General features: G+C 35.4%; 1 protein-coding gene across 1 annotated transcript in view; it reads right to left on the bottom strand.

Annotated features, from left to right (window-relative positions):
- The window catches only part of YTHDC2 (YTH domain containing 2), an 89,061-nt gene that overhangs the window by 31,415 nt on the left and 36,203 nt on the right, over positions 1-21,443 (bottom strand). Inside the window, exons 13-20 of the mRNA XM_036734275.1 lie at positions 17,913-18,091; positions 17,572-17,668; positions 17,286-17,373; positions 17,117-17,197; positions 13,030-13,112; positions 4,626-4,731; positions 3,747-3,866; positions 2,021-2,293 (exon numbers count right to left, since the gene is read on the bottom strand). Of these exons, the coding sequence (XP_036590170.1) occupies positions 2,021-2,293; positions 3,747-3,866; positions 4,626-4,731; positions 13,030-13,112; positions 17,117-17,197; positions 17,286-17,373; positions 17,572-17,668; positions 17,913-18,091 (1,027 nt within the window). The remainder of the gene's footprint in view (positions 1-2,020; positions 2,294-3,746; positions 3,867-4,625; positions 4,732-13,029; positions 13,113-17,116; positions 17,198-17,285; positions 17,374-17,571; positions 17,669-17,912; positions 18,092-21,443) is intronic.

Here is a 21,443-nt window from a genome sequence, read left to right as displayed (position 1 = left end):
TGCCAAACTCCTAGGGGAAAAAAACAACTAAAACTAGTATCTTTTAAAGTTTTCAATAATCTTTTACTTGTTGAATCCAATGGCAATCCTGGTCCTTCTTGATCTGATGATATTATTAAGCACCCTCCTCCTCCCAAATACTCTGCACTACCACAGATTTCAAAGATGGAACTAAAATTCAGCCCTTCCTAAGTCTAAATGCAGAAATGAAGCCAATACATCATATTACTTCTCTAAAGACTCCGGTATTTGAGCAAAAAAAAAATGTATTCTCCCCAAGCTCTGTCCTGGACACTCTTTTCTTTTTTACAACTTCTCATTTATTAGCTCCCATAGATTCAATTATCATCTCAATGAAGATGACTCCCAAATCTATACATCAAATCCTGATCTTCTTGTGAATAGTAGTTCCCCTTCAACCACCTGCGTACTAGACATCTCTAAGAGGTTTTCCCATAAGCATCTTAAATTCAACATGCTCAAAATTAAACTCTTTATCTTAAACACATAAACCTAATTCTTTCCCAAACTTCCCTATGATGCCTATGGGTACCGCCATCCTCCTAGTAATCCAAGTTTATAATCTCACAATTATCCCCTGACTTTAGTGGTCCCTCACTCCACATGTCCAAATGGCCAAATCTTGCTGATCCATGTCTTCTGATGCCATTCTTCTCTCTATACTCACAAAGACTCCATTTTTATTCAAGCCTCCTGCCTCTCACTGGGTGTAATATAACAGCTTCCTAACTGGACACCCAGCTTCCATTCTCTCCCCTCTCTAGTTCATGCTCCACACAACTGCCAAAATAATCTTCCTAAAGCACAAGTCTGGTCATGTCACTTCACTGTGACACGAACCTTTAGTGTTTCCTATTTATCTCCATAATAAAATACAAACTCCTCGATACGGCATTTGAAGCCCTTCACAATCTGACTCCAGCCTATCTTGCCAGGATCATTTCACATTATTTCCATTTGGTGTAACCCTATATTCCAGCCACACGGGCCTACCTTCTGTTTCATAAATTTAACATTCTGTGCCTTTGTACAGAACTTGTTCCTAGAATGAATTTCCATCTTCTTTCTACCTCTTAAAATCCCTGGTGTTTAAAAGCTCATGCGCCACTTCACTTCCTTCGGCAGGCTTTCCTGACCTTTCCACTACCCCGATTGTTAGTGCTCTTCCTATGCTCAAATAAAATATGTATCTGCTTACCTTACATCTTCTACACTCCCAGGAAAATGTAAGCTCCTTGAGAGAAGGGACTGTTTTATTACCTGGTACCTAGGACAGTTCCTTGGCACACATCACATGCTAAATAAATGTTAAGATTAAATTGTTGACTTGGCCTTGGGGAGCTGTCTGCGGTTGATCTACAGGGCTAATAAGTGGCAGAAGATGAATTCAAATTCAGCTATTTCTGGATCTAAGAACAGCCCTGTAGCCACTATATAACACTACCTACCTAAGGACTATGGTATTAAAGCAAAAAAGGATACTAATGTTCCTTAATGCACCAGCTATTGCTGTCCTATTTTTTGAGATGACTATTACTAAAAAAAAAAAAAAAGTTAAGGTAACACATACTTAACTACTTTAAAAGAGCTGTGATTTCATGAGTGCAGGTATTTCTCCTTAACAAATATATATCATAAGTATTTTACACCTTAGTAGATGATTTCATGAATTTCTGTAATCAAAAATATCCATCATCTAATGGTCAACCTTCTGGTGATGAATTTTTTTGGAAATTTAGGCATGCTAGTCCTCAAAAGACACCACTGGGCTAAATCTCAAATTTCTTGCAGTTTACTATAAGAGCTTTTATCACACTACCATATAACTTCCAACCATGCAGTATGTGCAACATAGGACTTCAGCAGAATGACATACATAACATAAGGTAAATGTAACTAAACACTTTTGAGATTTTAAGTTTTTTCTCCCCCATATTATGTACACCTGAAATCTGTAAAACCTGTACTCTTTCCACACATTAAATAATAATGACAGTACCTGAAAAGCTCTCAGAAGTGCCATATGGTCGCTAAAGGTGCCTGCAGTAAAACGTTTCCTACACAGCATGGCTGCACGCTTTTGAGAAGCTTGTGTGGGTAGCACAAAAGGATCTCTATATGCTAGAGTACAGGCAATGGTAAGAATGGGGTCCAGACACTTCAAAACGACAGCACACAAGACCATTTTACCAAGGTGAGGCTCTACTGGCAAGTCAGCCAAATGATATCCAAGCTCAGTCAGATCTTCCCAGGTATCCATGGCATCTATTGTCTAAATAAATGACACAGTCAAGTTTAACTGCATGTTAGTTATACCCAGTTAATCATACTAAACAAAATTATATACCCATGTTTAAGAAAACAAAATAAAATATTTTACTGCTATTTCCCATACTCATAGAATGTGAGTTGGAAGGAACCTTCAAGGTCAGCTAGTCCAACTCCATTATCAATGCACAAATCTTGTCTACAAGATCCCTAACAAGGGCTCATCAAGTCTTAGCGAACACCTTGAGTGAGGAGACTCTTTATAAGAGAGCACATTATATTTTTTTGGACACCACTAGGCATTAGAAATGTCTTTCTTATACTGAGACAAATCTACCTCCTTATAATTCAGTGATTCCATTAACTCTTCTATAGCTATATAAAGTTTGATCCCTTTACCATATGGCAACCTTTCAAATGTTTGAAGACTGATATTATTCTTCTATCTTCTCATCAGAAATACGGCAATTTGCTTCAAAAACACCATATTCATTTAAGATGTAAAATACTGATTATCATCATACTTTTACTTAAAAGTGAAAAGTTTTTATTAACCATATGAAAGAATGTTCCCAAATCACTAGTAACATGAGAAAAGGAAATCAAAACAACCCTGAGATTTTACCTCACACCCAGCAAAAGGGCAAAGGTGACGAAAAAGGCATATAGTCAAGCTGGGATTGCATGCACTAGGCACATTAGCTTATTATTGTTAAAGGTATGAAGTACACGAATAACATGAATTACAAGAGTTACCACTATTTTGGAAAGCTATTAGGCATATACCTCAAGGAAGTCATAAAAAAAAATTTCCAATATATATCAAAATATTTATAGCCACACTTTTTGTCTTGGCAAAGAACTGAAAACAAAGTAGATGCCTATTGATTAGGAAATGGCTAAAAAAAATTGTAGCATATGAATGAAACGCACTATAACTATGCTGTAAGAAATTATAAATATGGTGAAGATAAAGATGTATTGAAAGACTTACATGAACTGATGCAGAGTAAAGCAAGCAGATCTAAGAAAGCAATATACTCAAGGACTATAATAATGTAAATGGAGAAAAAACAACTACAAAACAACTCAGAGTGAATGTTGCAAAATTACAGAGAACAATTAGATCCAAAGAGATACAAGAAGACACCTTCTACCCTCAACTTCTTTGCAGAGATGGGAGGTCCATAGCTGTGGAACACTGCATATATTTTCAGATTTTTTTCATTATATTGATTGGTTTTGCCAGTTGTCTTTTCTTCCTCTTTTTTCTTTTAAAAAAATACTCTTTGTTATATAGGACAGCTCTCTCTGGGAGGGGAATATGGAAAGGGTACAGGGGGAAATGTGGGTGATACAAAAATAAAAGATATCAATAAAAATGTATTTTTAACAGGTACAGCTTTATACAAGAGAGTACAAAAGCAATTACAGATTAATACTATTAAGACACTTACCTTGAGCATTTGAACAGCATTTCTAACAATCAAAGCTGGTGGAGGTTCTGGGGCTTTCATAAGAAAGTCAGCAATGGGACAATTAATAGGTGCTAACAGTTTGGTATGTAAACAAAGCTCCTGTAAATCAAAATCAGCAAACATATTTTGAAAAAAGCAATAAAATTAATTTCTAACATTGACTTTTGGAATTTTCCCACTTGCCAAAGCAGTATATATCTTTTCAAATAAAATTTTAAAAAATATATGGTTTTAAATTAAATTCTAGATTTTATCTTATGTGGTAGCAATAAGCATAGAAAAAGCAGATCCTGCAGAATTTGAAAAGTGCCTAAAAAGAAGGGCTGGCTGACCTACCAGGAATGGGTGGGGAGGAGGGGGGAAGGTATTTTTGTAAGATCAGGTTTCCTACAATGTTGAAGTGGCAACGACTGATAACAAAAGATGACCTAGTATACTAGAACATAGATGACCTAGTATACTAGAACATAGGGAACCAATATACTTTTGGCATTATCCCTTAAAAAACTAACAAAGCTTCTTTTACTTGAAATGACTTTATCTGTTTATTTTCTAAAACAATTGAAAACTTAAGAGAATAATAGAGAAAAGAACTTAAGAAACGTGCTAGTGAAAAGCTGTACATAAAGTATTTCCCATAAATTGAAACTACTGAAAATTTACTACAGAAATGATAGCATTAACTTTAAAAGAACATTAAAGGATGAATTTTCCTTCTGTAATGCAAATAAATACTCCCTAAGACATTTGCTTTGTGAGTTTAGAATTTTTGTAATTATGTTTTCTTAAAAGTAAGTCACATCAGCATGTTCAGTATCACTAAGTTCTGTTGTTCAAAGTTTTCAATCAAATTCCCACCTGCAGTGGCATTCTCAGAAGTTCTGGGGTCTGAAATTCCAACATATTCTGAAATCGAAGTCTGCTGAATAGACGAAAACAAATTCCAGGCCTACATCGCCCGGCCCTTAGGAATAAAATATTAAACAGATATTGAGTATACAAATATACGTAAGTTCAAGGAAAAAAAACCCAAATAATCAGTCCCTTAATGACATAGATATGGAACATAAAGTGGGTTATGACTTTTCAAGCAAATGGTTCCTATATAAATGTTGGCCAATAAGATCCTTTCAACTAAAACACTAATCATCCTAATGAAATTCCAAATTCATGTTCAAGATTACTTGACTTCTTTGGACATCATTTGCCTAACCAGTAAAAAGATTTAAGTTTAAGATCAGATTAATTTAGCAATCACAAGAGTTCAATCACTCAATACCTACTTGATCACTACTTCTCTGGGCTTCAGTTTCCTCATCTCTAAAATGCACTAGATAATCTCTAAGATTCAATTCAATTTAATTCAATAATGATATAGCTCAGAATAAGCTGAGGCTGTCCAAAGTAAGCAAGGACAACAAAAGGAAAAAAGGAGGATCAAAAATAGGTTCTTTCTTTGAGGTAGATAGAACAATAATAACTGACAACAGAAAAAGCAGACCCGCTCAGTTCTTGTTGTTTTTTTAGAAAATTAACTTTACACTGGAAATAACAGAACAAAAATAGCTAAGAGAATTGATAACCAAGTCATATAAAGAGATGGTAAGAAAGCATCTATCTTTCCTTGATGAGTTTTAGTTATTAATCCCAGATAAATTACATCCTTCAGTCCTGAAAGGACAGGGAGATGTGGCTGCTGAGCCACTACCAGTTATATCTGAAAGATCATGGAAAAAAGGGAAAGGAACCATGAGAATAGAGAAGAGCAAATTTCTGGATTTTGAAAAGAAAGAAGAGGATGGTCTTGGTTATAATGGTTTTAGAACAGTCCTGGGAAAATTTTTAAATGTATAATTTAAAAGATGGTTGGTGAACATCTAGAAAGGGAAGCAGGGATTATAAAGGTATGGCTTCACTGAGAACAAGTTATACTAATCTCATTTTGATTTTAAAAAGATTAGTAAATTAGGAGAGTGCCATGGCTATACTTTACCTAGATTTAAGCCTAGCTTTCAATAATGCAATTCTTCTGAAAAAGGGGGAAGAGATATAGATTAAACAGTAATGATGCAATTGGATGGATTCAAAACTGGTTGGACGGCCAAGCTCAAAAGAGTAGTTGTTAAAGGTTCAATGTCCATGTGGAAAATATCTCCAATGGAGTACCCTAAGGATCTGTGCTTGGCCCTGTGCTGTTTCCATTTTGACTAATGACTTAAGACACAGATGGCATGTTCGCCAAGTTTTGCTTATGAGACCAAGCTGAAAAGGACAGCTATTATAACTGATGAAAATATGAGGATCCAAGGGAGATCTGGATATGGCAAGGGTAGGGAACCTGTGGCCTCAAGGCCACATGTGGCCCTCTAGGTCCTCAAGTGCAACCCTTAGACGAATCCTGGGATTTGTTCTGTGAAGTTTGGATTCAAAGAGTCACACTTGAGGACCTAGAGGACCACATGGGGCCTCGAGTCTGCAAGTTCCCCACCCTGTACTAGGGCATCAAAATGTAATAGGATTATTTTTATATTTGGGGACAAAAAACAAATAAAAATACTTTCAGAAGTACAATATGGAGGAAGGCATGGTTAGGAAGCAATTCTGAAAACAGGGAGTTTTAGTGGATTGCAAATTCAGTATGAATCAGAGAGGGAAATGGCAGCCAAAAAAACTAATGTGATCTTGAGCTGCATAGATCCAGGAATAGAAAAGTGATAATCCCATTGTACCATACCCTAATCAGACCTCATCTAGAGTAGTATGTTCAGTTCTAGGTACCACAGTATAAGGGGTGATCTATAAGAGGTATTGACTTGGAAAGGGGAAAAACTATGTCCACATCTGGGGCAGTTAGATGATGCAGTGGATAGAGTACCAGGCCTGGAGTCATCTTCCTGAGTTCAAATCTGGCCTCAGACACTAGCTGTGTGACCTTGGACAAGTCATCTAACCCTGTCTGCCTCAGTTTCCTCTTTGTAAAATGAGCTGCAGAAGGAAACGGCAAACCACTCTACTATCTTTGCCAAGAAAACCCCAAAAGGGGTCATGAGGAGTTAGACACTACTGAAAGGCGACTCAACAACAAAAATGTTCAAATATGGTCTCTGACACTAGCTGTTACCTTGCACAAGTCATTTAACTTCTTTGCCTCACTTTCCTCATCTATAAAATGAAGGGGCCACCATTGCTCGTTAGGTCCTTTTTAGCCCTGAAGCTCGGGAGTCTTTAAAGGCTGTTTATAAGATAGTGTCCACAGGAAGGCAACTAGGATGGGCCTTGAGCTCCTGTCATATGAAGCTTTGTTAAAGGTACTCCACATAAATAAGAAAAGATTCCTAGGACACGGGATAATTAACTTTAAGAATCTGAAGGACTAATATGTGGATGAGGGGTTAGATTTGTTCTATTTGGCCCCAGAAGACATACCCAGGAAAAATGGATGGAAGTTGTAAAGAGGCAAATTTAGACTTTATTTCAGGAAAAAAAAAAACCTTCAGAACAAGGAAAGCTATTAATGAGCAGAATGGGCTGCCTTGAAAGGTGAATCGATCCACAGTCTTAGAGGTCTTTAAGCAGAGGCTGGATGCCCACCTGTCATGAATTACTACAAATTCCTTTTATGTATGAGTTGAACTAAATGGACAATTCCAACTCTCTGATTATGTGATAGTTTAGATTCCCTCCAACTTCAAACTATAATTCTATTATTACAAGCTATCACATTTCTTTAATCTTCTCTTCCATCCTACGATCATCCTGTCCCACAGTCTCCCCAATGGCACTTGATTCCAAGAAATTTGTTCAAAGTTTTTCTTTTTTCATTACCTCATTCTACTCTACTCTTACCCACTAACCCATATTCCTCATTGTTCAAATAGCTCTTAAAATCATACTTTTACTATGAAGTATGACTTTTATCGATTAAACAAAAGTAGAAACTATGGATTTTCTTGAACCTATATCTTCTGGTCTTATAATTCCCAACACTCTCTAACCTTTGACAAACACATGTTAACATTTTTATTTTCCTTTTTCAAATCATAGTTATTTCTGAATAATATTTGTTAGCTGTTGTCTTATATTCTTCCCATGCAAAATTTCTTCTCAGTGTCATTTTCCTCTTCCAAAATCCATTTCCAGGCACTTTCTCCTCTGATCAATTCTTTAATATCACTCTAATTTCTCCTTCTATTTGTGCAATGCTAATTTGTACAGTGAAAGCTTAAATAATGTTGCTAACTTTTTAAATTCCTGGAAAGCAAGAATCATGTCTTTCTAAATCCTTCAATTCCTAACATTCCATCACATAAAAAGGGTATTTAATAAATTTTTGATAAATAATGCACTTACGTAAAATAGTAAGCTATAATATAGTTTATGAACCAACAATTTAAAAACATAAATGACTGCAAGAATCCAGTTATTAATACATTTCAATAAATACCGTGAAGTAGTCTTAAAAATTTTATAGACATGAGAGATCAGCTATGGATTGATAATTTCCAATAACTACCTGTCTGTCCTTTTCTGGTTAAAAGCACCAAAAAGCTGGAAGCCTCCCTTGAGATACCTTAAAAATCAAATCCTGAGTCTCCTTAAAATTATCATTTCCAGCAAGGATATCTTCTATATGCATTTGATCAGGTACTGTAATTCTTATCAACTTCATGATCTTAAATTGCCAATACTAATTTCTGAAGTAGTTCATTGGGTTTTTAAAGTAGCAGAATTTACTTTCATCGATAGGACTAGACTACCATAAAAACATGATCAGAGTTGTTATATTTTGACGTTAACATCTGTTGTCCTCTTTCTAATTTCTTTTACAAATGTTCCCATGATAATCTGATTTTGCTGGACTTTATGCCAAGGTTTGTACAAGCTGATTTTTTAAATTGCTTTTCTCCATTTTTGTGAGATCATACATACACACACACACACACACACACACACCCACCACCACTTTCCCCCGTTCTGCAATGTTTCACAACTGAGCTTTCACTTTAAACTGATGCTGGAATTTGCCACCAGTCTCTTCTCTTAGCAAAGGTATTATCTATCTGCTGAGTGACATGGATTCTGAGCACTTTCAAATAATTAACAGATTAGAAACTGTTGCAAAAAACTCTCCATAAAAATATGTTTAAAAGATGTGTTGTATGTACTATCGCATAGTACACAGTTTTATAATTAAACTGTTAATAATAACCTTTAAGGTGGCTAATATTTGAAAGAAAAAAATGATCTTCACCTTGAGAACCCAAAATTGAAAATGCCCAGGAATAGCCAAAAGCCACAGCTTACAGGTCAAAGAAAAAATATTGCAAGAAGCCAGAAAGAAAGCATTTCGAGGACACACCACAAGGATCATAAAAGGATAAGCTTCAGTTCTTCTAAATAAAAGGAAATCCTGGAATACCACATAACAAAAGGTAAAATACAAAGGTTTAAAATTAAGAAAAACCTATCCTGCAAAACTGAGTATAATCCCACTGAGGGAAAATGGACTTTTAATAAAGAAAGAAAAAAGAACTTATGAGTATTGCTAAAGAAAAGACCAGATTTGAGTTGAATCTTTGAAATAAAAACATGAGACAAGACAAACTTGGAAAGGTAACTACACTTGAGTATACAAAGGAGAATAAATGATGATCAAGTGCTAACATTTTAATATGTGGAGAAGACAAAGGTATTCATTCAAACTCCCAAGGTTCACATAGAAAATAAAGTTAAACACACAGCTTAAAAGTGGTTTTGGTTCTATTTTGTTGTTTTTAAGAAAGGAAAGAAAGGAAAGAAAAGGAAGGGAAAAGTTAATGTCAAAGAAAGATATAAAGAAGGCGCAGCAATTTAACTCTTACTCATAACTGGGACTAATCATGCAACTAATAGTTATTAAGTGCCTACTATGTGCCAAGTGCTGTGTTAAGCACACAGATACTATACTAAATGTGGTACTATGAAGAAAAGCAAAAATAAAACAAAATAAAAAGTCAGGCCCTGCTCTCAAGGAGCTCTCATAAAAAGGGTAAAAAGCCATGAAGGTAGAACTGGGGAAATTAGGCATCTCATGAACTACCTGGGGAAAGAAGGGCTGAAAACACACACACACACATACACACACACACACACACACACACTTTAGTTTACAAGGAGGAAAAGGAAATAAGCATGAAAAGTGAATGGGGAAATAGAAATTTAAGAGAAAGGATGGAACCAGGGAGACAAAACAAACTTCAACTTCGGAAAATGAATCATAAAGGTGGATTATATGGAAAGAGAATATAAAAATCAGTGAGGGGGCCTAAGTTGAGTGAAGAAAGGAGGGGCAAAGAAATGGAATGAGACCATTTCAATTATCAATTATGGATTACTAATATCAACCCCATTCTGTTTACTTTTCCACTTTTGCTCTTTGTAAAGTGGAGGTGGAAGAGGCAAAGAAGAGACAAAAACTGTAAGAGGAGATGATGGAAGTAAAAACACAATTAAAAATCATAATCGTGAACTCATCCATAAAATAGAAGGTAGCAGAATAGCTCAGAAAGCAGATTTCAACAATATGTTGTTTACCAGAAACAGATTTGAAGCATAAAGATGTACAATGACTGAATTGGGGGGCTGGAGCAGAATTTATTATAGCATATCAATCCAAAAATGTTTGCAAAGGTTGTCAATCATGATCTCAGACAAGGAAACAGTGAAAACAGACATGGTTACAAAGGATAAAAGCAAGGAAGCTACATTATGCTTAAAGGTGCCACAGATAATGAAATACTACCAATACTTAGAATATATGAATCGAATGGCATATTAAGTACTTTCAGGAAAGCCAACCAAACTACAGGGAGAAATACATAACAAAACCACAAAAGTTGAGGACCTCAATGTGTCCCATTCAGAAACAGAAAAATACAATAAAAAGATTGCAAAAAAGGAAGGCAAAGACCTTTTAAAAGTTAGATATGTTGTATCTTGGGCAAACAGTGAATGAGAATCAATGAATAATATCTCCTACTCCTTCCTACTTTTCCAAGTCCCTTGGGAGCCATCCACAGTTGTCCTGATAAATATCTGGCCACTGGATCCAGACAGCTCTGGAGAAGAAAGTAAGGCTGGTGACCTTGCACAGCCCTCCCTCACTCAAATCAAAGTCAATTCCAAGATATCATCATCTCCCTGATGTCATGGTCCTCTTTGAGAATGAAGGACAAACACAACAACAACCAAGTCTCTTCACCATAAAGTGGTCCTTCTTGCCAAAGTCAACTTCTTTACAATTGCACTTGATCCTATGCCATTCTATTTTCCCTAACAGAATACAGTCTAAATCATTCCATCTCTCTCAAATATTCAAGCTCTCCCTATCTATTAGTTTGCTGCCTACTGCTTTTAAATATGCCCACGTCTTCTCCATCTATTAAAAAACCTTCACTAAACTATACCATACCTTTAAGTTTTATCTCTCCTTTCTCAGCCAAATTCCTTGAAAAAGTCATCTATACACATTGCTTACACTTCTCAATTCTTTGAGATCAGAAAAGCTCTTCCCTTCTAATTTGTATCCCTGACTCAAGTCTCTCACCACTCTAATTCCTCCTCCTCTTGTACTTTATGATCTAGCCAAATTGGCCTTCTCCCTGTTTCTCATATATGACATCCCACCTCTAGTCTCTATGACTCTGTAATGGTTGTAAAACTGAGGGTGGAAAAACAGGTTGGGGGCCAGGCTGTGAAGGGCTTTAAAGCTAAACAGAGATGATTTTATTTGATCTAAGATGCAACAGGGAGAGCTACTGGAATACAGCAGAAGAGTCTTGTGTTCAAATCTTCAGTTAAGGAAAATCACTTTGACAGCAATATGTAGGGTGGATTAGAATGGTGATAGACTTGGGGCAGGAAAACCCATGAGGCTACTGAACTAATCCAAGTAGGAGGTGATGAGGACCTGAATTCTGGTGATAAAGAGCTTTATGAGTAGAGAGGAGAGGTCAGATGTGAAAGATATTATAAAAGTGGAAACACAGTATATAGTAATTGAGTATATAGGATATGAGGTGTAAGGGAGAGTGAGGGGCTAAGGATAACGCTGAGATTAATTAACTGGGAAACTGGAAGAATGTTGACATCTTTAACAGAAATAGGGAAGTTTGGAAGAGGGTTGAGATCGTGGGGAAAAATAATAAATTCTGTTTTTAGTATACTGATTTAGGATGTCATAAGAATATCCAGTTAGAAATGTTCAATAAGCAGTTAGTGATATCAGACCGAAATTCCTGAGACAGGGCCTGAATACACAGCTCTGTGAAATCACTGAAACAGATAAACTGTGGTAATCAAGAAAGAGTGTGCAGAATAAGAGAAAAAAGCTTAGGACAGAGATTTGGGGACAACCTACAGTTAGGGAATGATTCAACAAAGGTAAGAAGGAGCAATCAGACAGGTAGGATGAGAACTAAAAGAAGTAAGCCTCTAGTGGATATCCCTGTGAAGGACTTACATCAATAAGAATCACATGGCATGAGAAGGCATAGAGATATTTCAATGTGCATCAATGAATAAAGGAATTATTGATCCAGTAAAGTGATTTTATTCTTGCCATTACTTCTGCATTAACAAATTAAAGCATCTCAATATCAGAGGATTTAGAGTTAGAAGGATGTTAAGAGTTCATATAGTCCACGGATTCTTCCATGAATTTGTTTTCTTTTTAATGTTTTGACAACTGTATTATTTCAAATTAATTGGTTTTCTTAGTAATCTCATGTATATTATTTTATGCATTTAAAAACGTTATCCTGAGAATGAGTCCATATGCTTCCCCAGAATGAAAAAGGAATCCACAATACAAAAAAAGTTAAAAACCTTAACCTAATCCAGTACTCTAATTTTATAGGTAAGAAAATTGAGGGGCAGCTAGGTGGCACAGTGAGTAGAGCACTGGCCCTGGAGTCAGGAGTACCTAAGTTCAAATCTGGTCTCAGACACTTGACACATTTACTAGCTGTGTGACCTTGGACAAGTCACTTAACCCCAATTGCCCTGCCTTCTCCCCCGGAAAAAAAAAAAGAAAATTGAGGCCCAGAGACCCTAAGTAATACAAAATGTCACAAAGAGAGTGAATGACAAAATTGGATTTAATTATTGTTTCTCCAATTACACTTTATTGCTTCTCATATCCAAGCTTCAACATCAATTTTTAACATTAGCATGCAAAATTAACATCCTAAATTTAATAAAATCCACATTAAATACACATTACCTGCCTTTTCTTTGGATAGCACTGGCTTTTGAAATCCACACCATTTTTAGCATCGTAACGTAATTCAAGGCATCAAAGGATTTCTGCAATATTTAGTTCACATTCAAATATAAGAGCATGAAAATCCTTTAACAATGAATAGTAAAGAGTTTTATCACTATACTTTAATACAAAATCCTTACTATCTCTCAGAAACAGTAATGGAAGGGAGTAATATAATAAATAATCCAAAATTCTTTTCCAATGAGCAACACTGTGAACAATTCAACTCAGGAAAAACCATAGTTACAATGCTGAATTGCTTTCTGTTCTATTTTGGTGAAAAAATTTTATCATTTCTCATAATTGTTGCATAATGCTCTAGTTTAACAATTCCCCTTTCTAAATTTACTTTTTAGGTGGATTACATTTTCCCTGAGAGTACAGAGAAAATGGAATAAGGATATGGTTCATGTTTATTTGAAATACTTTTCTTGGAGGCTGTGGCATGTTAGGAAGAATGAAAACAATTCTTGTTGACCAGATCCCTTCCCCAGAATGAAGAATTCAAACTCCCTTCTCTTCTAGCCTTTGCAACAGATAAACACAAGATATAAAAACAAACAAGATCATAAAATTAAAACACAGTAAATACTAGCCACAGTGATCATAAACCTTCAAAGTTCCCCAAATTAAAATTAACTGCACAGGTGTAAGTTATTTCCAAAGCACGGATTCTAAACTATAATATGACCCAGTGGAAAAAGCATTAGAATTAGAAGAAGCATTTTTTTTTGTGCCTACCACACGCCAGGAAATGTGCTATGCTTTTTACAAATAATATCTCATTTGATACTGACGACACCCTTGCAAGGTAATTTTATCGTTGACGAAACTGAAGCGAAAAGAGGTTAAGAGTTCTCCAGGATGGATTTAAACTTTAGGTCTTCCTAATTAAAAGCCCAGCAGTCTATCCACTGAGCCACCTATCTGCCTCTAATTAAAGAAAGAAAATCAGAATTTGAATCCTAGAACACTTCACCAGAGAGCAAAAGTGGATATCCTCCACTGCCTTTCACTGTAACTTGGACCTTAAAAAGGTTCTGGGCCTTGAAAAAATTTACATAAAATAGTTTAAATAGAATTTTTAAAAAAGGCATTGCTTGCCTACCATATACAACAGAATGAAACATTTCTTATTTGTCCACTTCGTGCACAGAAATATATCACCAATTTTTGTTGAGTCATTTCAGTCATGTCCAACCCTTTGTGACTTTTGGGGTTTTCTTGGCAAAGATACTGCAGTGCTTTGCCATTTGTTTCTCCAGCTCATTTTACAGATGAGGAACTCAGGAAAACAAGGTGAAGTGACTTGCCCAGTGTCACCCTGCTAGTAAGTGTCTGAAGCTGGATCTGAACTCATAAAGATAAGTCTTCCCAATTCCAAGCCCCCAGTGCTCTATCCACTGTAATACATAATTGTACTTATATTATTCATACATAATATTAATATAGTAGTCTTTAAAACCAGGGCATCTAAAATTTTCCCAACTAATTTTTAAACACTTTCTTAACTGGCACAGCAAAAGAAAGGGCAACATGGGACAGTGGAATAAGTGCTAAATTTGGAGTCACTGGACCTGGGTTCAAATTCCAGACATATCCCTTACTACCCCACCTTGGGCAAGTCATATCATCTCTGACATTTTTTCCTCCCCTGCAAAAGGAGGAAATTTGACAAATTAACCTCTAAGGTACCGAAGGTTCTAACCTATGAGTCCAATCTAGGATCCTTTACTTAAAACTATATTAAAACAACTTAATTCTCTCATAAGATATCTAATTACTTATCAATAATATTTTATCTATAATAGCTTAATTTTCTTTTACCAGACAAAATCATTAATAAGACAACAGAGTTTACATTGTTTAAATAATTTAATCCTGTTACGGTAAATTTCCACAAAGTGCCCAAATTCTTTCACATTAGAACTGTTCTAAGATTTCTAAAGATTAATTCCTCAAAGTATCCAATAATTGAAAGAAAATAATCTTAATGAAGCTTAATTACGCCCTCTAGTGTACAGATTCAATACAGATTTTTTTCAATGACATGGAAAACATTTTTTCTACAATAATCAATCAATTGTTATTACTACTGCTTAGTTGAGAAACATTCCTTTGGTGTTTCATTCATTCTGTCAGATTTTTTTTCTACTGTTTTCCATAAAATGTGAAAATTGCCACTATACAGAAAGAGGGAACTGAGAAGATAAGGTTTCATTTGGTTTTTTTTTTGTTCTTTTAAGAAAAACAAGGCTATGTGTTACTTCTAGGAACCCACCTAGGAAACTTCATTACCCTTTGTTACCATTTGCTATCATCCAAATGAAAAGTTCCCACAACTAAATAATACCTTTACTTTTCTCCTTATACAATACTAAACAATTAGACACCAGTCTCTGCCCCCCTGGCCCATATTGGCAATTAACGTAAATTAAAAGAGATAAGAATTCATTGTATTTATTGTATTGTATTTATGATGGGAAATTCTGCTCTGAGATGAGAAAATTGCTATTACAGGGGTCAACAGGTGAGACCAAGAAAATTTCTATTATAGTGCATTCTGGTTGTAAGAATATCCATTGGACTCAGGTCTGATCTACTACTTTCTTCATGATCTAAGTGGTGAAGTGATCCATCATCAATCAATCAACAAGCATTTATTAAGCATCCATTTTGTACCAAGGGCAGCTAGGTGTCACAGTAGATAGAGAACTGGGTCTGAAGTCAGGAAGATTCACCTGAATTCAAATGTGGCCTCAGACACTTACCAGCTGTGTGACTCTGGACAAGTCACTTCACTCTGTTTGCCTCAGTTTCCTCATCTGTAAAATGAGCTGAAGAAGGAAATGGCAAACCCCTCTAGTATCTTTGCCAAGAAAACCCCAAATGGGGTCACGATGAGTTGAACAGCAACAAAAACTTTGTACCAAACATTTTGTTAAGTGCTAGGGATCTAAAGACCAAAGCAAAATAGTCCCTATTCTTCAGGAGTGAATATTCTAACAGTGGAGAAAGCATATATAGATATATACAAGATACATATGAAATGGGTATTTAGAAAACTTAGAGGGGAAGGCACTAGCAATTGAAGGGACTAAGAAAGGAACAAAAGGTGGCATTTCAATTGAGTCTTTTGAAGGAAACCAGGGATTGCAAGTGGCAGAGATGAGGAGGGAATAGGAAACAATCCAGCGCAAGGGCACAAGATGGAGCACCATGTGTGAGGATCAGCAAGTATGCCAGACCACAGAGTGTCTGCAGTGAAGTAACGTAGAAAAAGCCCGAAAGGTCAATTGGAAATGGGTTGTGAAGAACTTTTGGGCATCTGTTAAAGGCAAACGGAGGAGTTTACATCTAGGGGTAAGAGAGAACCACAGGACTTTACTGAATAGGGAGGTATTATGCTCAAATGTGAGCTTCAGGAAAATAACTTTTGTTGCTTTTGTAGAAGATAGAATGCTAAATGGGGAGACTCATATAAGACTAATTTGCTGAGGTTTAGTTGTTTCAGTTGAGGTAAACAGAGTTAAGTGACTTGCCCACAGTCACACACCTATAAGTATCTAAGGCCAGATATGAGCTTAGGAAGAAGAGCATTCCTGATTCTAGGGCCAGCACTCTATCCACTGTGCCACCTAGCTAACCTAACACTAACTAATAGGTTACTACAACATAGTACAGGCAAAAGATAATGAGGGCATAACTAGGATAGGGGTTGTGGGAGTAAAGATGGGAAGGTATGAGAGATGTTCTGAAGACAGAAATAACAAAATTTGAAACTGACTGGATGTGGGGTGAGTCACAGGGAAGAATCAAGGATGACACCAAAGTTATGAACCTGAGTAAATGGAAAGATGTTGTATCCTCTCTTAACAGTAATAGGAAGTTTAAAATACTCAAGTTTGAGGGGAAATCTAGTGAGGTGTTTTGGACAAACATGCAATACAAAATGTCCAATAAGGAATTGGTGATATAGATCTGACTGTCATATGCATGAATGATAACTAAATACATGGGAGCTAATAACAACAACAAAACATACCTCTTTCACCTTGCCAGAATCAATAACAAAGACAACATCATTAACTGTAATGCTGGTTTCTGCAATATTGGTAGAAAGGATCTGCAATAAGAACATTATTTTTAAAGTAATGCTAGAAAAGAGAAAAAAAATAAATAGGAATGAAAATGAAAATTTACATGATACTTACTATTTTCCGAATACCTGAGGGTGGATTTTTTAGTACCTTTTTTTGATCAGACGTTTGCATATTTGAATGAAGCATAAAGACTTGATACCTGTGGGCAACAAAAAGAGATAGTATAATAGTACATTAAAGAAGATTAGCAATGAACTAAATAAGAAAACTTCAGCTTTACTTATATATAAACCACTTCACCTCTCTGGGTTTCAATTTTCTCTCATCTATAAAAATACATGGCTTGAACTAGATAATCTCTAAGGGCCATTCCAGTTCTAAAATTCTATGATTCTACCTATGTGTATTATCTGCAAAACGCTTGTCATCAAACAGAATGCGATCCCTCAGTCCAACAATTTCATCATATCCAGGCAGGAAAATTAAGATTGCTCCTATGGGAAGAATAAAGAAAAAAAGTCCAACAAAACTTAATACAACTTCAGTCAAACAAGAAATATTTACTGAAGGTCTACCATATGAAACAACCTAAGTATAGCCAATTTGCAATACTAAAATCATTTTGGGGACTATTCATGCATTATTATAATAGCTCCACAAAAACAATTTGGAAAAACAAGAATCACCTTAAAATGAATTATTTTGGTTCCTTAAGTTTAACATATAGTACATATTTACCAGCATCACAGCTATGGCAGATGTTATAGAGAAGGTGCATGATCAAATCCAAGTCCACTTTTTCATCATCAAAGCTGTGATGATAGGCTTTCAGTAATTCTCTGTCTTCTGCATTGAGATCACTTCCATTTGCTTGGACTAAGGAACTTTCATCTAGATTTCCAAACTCCAAAGAAGCACTTAAAAAGCAAATAGAATAAAGAAAAGCTATTTTCTCACAAAAAGCAAATTTCAAAAGCTAGTACTTTCTCAAAATCATATTACAAATTAAATTCTCCTGCTACTATAATGTATTCACATAACCTGATGATAACTGCTATTTGGGGTTTCAAAAGTGCTTGAAGTCCCCTTGAAGAAACATGGCATAGAAGATAAAGTTACAGCTAGGAGCCAGGAAATCCTGACTTCAAATTCTGTCTCCAACTCTTAATAGCTATAAGACCATGGGCAAGTCACTTAACCTCTCTGAACTTGAGTTTCCTTATCACTAAAATGAGGACAACATCCATAGTAACAAATACAGGTTAGGCTCAGACACATAATGTATATAAGGCACTATGCAAACCTACACATGCTAAAAGCTGGGCGTTATATATTCTGGACCACCAGAAAGCTACACCAACTATTATTACCACTTTAAGATACGGTAGAATCAGTGTCTGTTTTAAATAGGCTGTGCTATTGGTTTCTCTTTAAAGTGGCAAGGAAGCTGATCATAGAATCTGACCAGATCAGTGAACCAAGAAAACCCCAAATGGGGTCACAAAGAGGCAGATATGATTGAATAACAATTTTTGTTAATGCAATATGTAATGATAGGATCTTCTGTCTTGTTAAAAAAAACAAAATTACATACTTATTTTTAAAAATTTACAAAACCAAGAATAAAAGAAATTTAAATAATTAAATTGTGACATGACTTTGTAAAAAAAAATAGTAACACTAAAAGACAACTAAGACCATTTAGTAGCTAAACAGTTTTTATTTTTAAAACTGGACTATAACCTTAATATCCCCCAAATTAAGGTGACCTAAATTAAAGTTTCCCTAGTGGCAAATAAATGCCAGTTCTGTGCCATTTTTCTGCTTTTCTTCTGGGGTTGTGGTAAAATGATTTATGGAGATGGCTATGAGGTATAGTGGAAAGAACACTGGAAGTAAGCCAGAAGACCTGAGTTCAAATTTTGCTTCTCATCCTTAACTGACTATATTACCCTAAGTAAATCATTAATTTCTCTGAGCCTTAATTTCCTTATCTGCAAAATGAGAATGATAATATCACACCTCTAGCTCCAAAGGGCTGTTGTGAGAAAAGTGCTTTGTAAACCCTGAAGTGCTATAAAAATGTGAATTATAACACAGTTTACACACTGTTGAAATCATAGGTGCAGAACAAAAAAAATCATCAGATTAGAAATGTTTTCATTTAATTGACAGTGTTGGCAGTGGTCTTAACAGGCTGAAAAAAACCATCATTTATTTTGTAAATTTTTGAGTTCCACATTTTGTCCCTCTCTCCCACACCTCCCCCTCCTGGAGATGGCAAGCAATATATCAATTATAAATATGTAGACATGAAAAACATTTCCATATTAGTCATACTGTGAAAGAAAATGCAGACCAAAAAATTTAAATGAATCATAAAGACAGCAAAAAATGGCATTCAGACTCCATCAGTTCTTTCTCTGAAGGTGGATAGCATTTTTCATCAGAAGTCCTTCAGAACTGTCTTGGATCACTGTATTGCTGAGAAGAGCTAAGAATAGCTGAGAACAGCTTTCACAGATGATCATCCTTATAATATTGTAGTTACTGTATACAATGTTCCCCTGGTTCTGCTCATTCCATTTTGTATCAGCTTATGTAAATCTTCCTAGGTTTTTCCTGAAAGAATCCTACTTGTATTTCTTATATTCCATCACATTCACGTACACAACTTGTTCAGCAATTCCACAATTGATGGACATACCTTCAATTTTCAATTCTTTGCCACTACAAAAAGAGCTGATATAAATATCTTTGTCCTCTTCCTTTTTTTTGATCTCTTTGGGGATATAGGGTTCTCTATTACTTTTTACCCACATATACTACCACAAGGGCATAAATTACAAGATGGCAATAACAGAAAGAAATATACTACACAGACCAAAATAGTCACAGTAGGATTTTTTTTTGGGGGGGGAGGGTGTAGCAAAGAACTGAAGACAAGAGCATATTGGTTGGAGAATGACTAATGCACTGTAAGAAAAAATAAACATAAAAAATTCAGAGAAATATGGAAAGCCCTATATAAAGACAGTGAAGTAAGTAAAATCAGGAAAACAATATACAACTGACTACAACATAAACACAAAGAACAAAGCTGAACAACGAGCAATTAAAATGATCAAGTATGGACCTGGAAAAGAGTAGACAAATGCATTTCCCATCTTTCAACGAAAAAGTAGGGTTATAAGCACAGAAAATTCCATATACTGTGTTCAGACAAAATTAGTACGCTAATTGATCTGTTTTTCCCCCCTCTTCTTTAATATCTTTATACAGAACAAGGCTTGTTAGGCAAGAGAAGTAGAAGAACAATACATTTGAGAAATGTGACATAAAAACAAAAGCAATAAATCAATAAAAATAATTATTTTTTTTAAAAAATCTTATCAAACATTTCTCAGTAAGTTTGTTTTTAATTTACTTTTTATTTTATTTACTTTTCAAGGTTCATTAATTTCTTTAAGTAATGGTCAAGACCTGTAGAAATAAAATGAGTTGTCCAGTTGCCATATGGCAATTCAAAGAGTACTTTTATACCCCCTTCATTTGAATGCCTAGAGAATCTGAAAAGGAACACCACTGAAAAATACATGAAGGTGACTAACCCAAAACCTAATTATATTGATTCACCTCACCTCCTTTTCCTCCAGACTACGCTGGGATTGATGGGATAAACCTGGCACAGGTACAAGTACACTAGAATAAGCCCACAGAAATATTTTAAACTGCTAGGTGTTCCAGATTTTATAGCAGGTTGATGTGAATTTCCTATAATGGTGCTTCAGGTGTCTCTATCTAGATCTAGGACAATAGGACCTTTCCAGGTTTAGTTAATGGCTCTGCTAATAATTTGCAGTAAATTAGGACACCTTATTGCCCATTTTAAAACCATATTAACACTACCTACTGTAGTTTTCAAGTTTTACTTTATCCAGTAAATTCACTATGTTAAAAGAAAAAAAAAATCTAATTCAAAAGCATTCCATTCCGTAAGTAAGATCATTTTTAAATGGATATCCTATGCTAAATAGAAACAATTTCCCCTACAATTTTCTTTGATAAGATTCTTGCAGACTTAGAAAGTGAAGCCAAGATGGCAAAGTAAGGCAGGAACTTGCCAGAGCTTTCCCAAATTCCCCTCCAAACAAATTTAAAATAACACCTCAAAATGAATTCTGGAGTGGCAGAAAGGAGCAGATGAAACAATTTTCCATCTTTAAACAACTGGGAATATCAAGAGAAAAGTTCTGTCTCAATGAGGCA

This window comes from Trichosurus vulpecula, chromosome 1 (genome assembly GCF_011100635.1).
Source record: "Trichosurus vulpecula isolate mTriVul1 chromosome 1, mTriVul1.pri, whole genome shotgun sequence".
Classification (NCBI taxonomy): domain Eukaryota; kingdom Metazoa; phylum Chordata; class Mammalia; order Diprotodontia; family Phalangeridae; genus Trichosurus; species Trichosurus vulpecula.
Note: the sequence above shows the minus strand (reverse complement) of the source record. Positions and strands in the feature narration are given on the sequence as shown.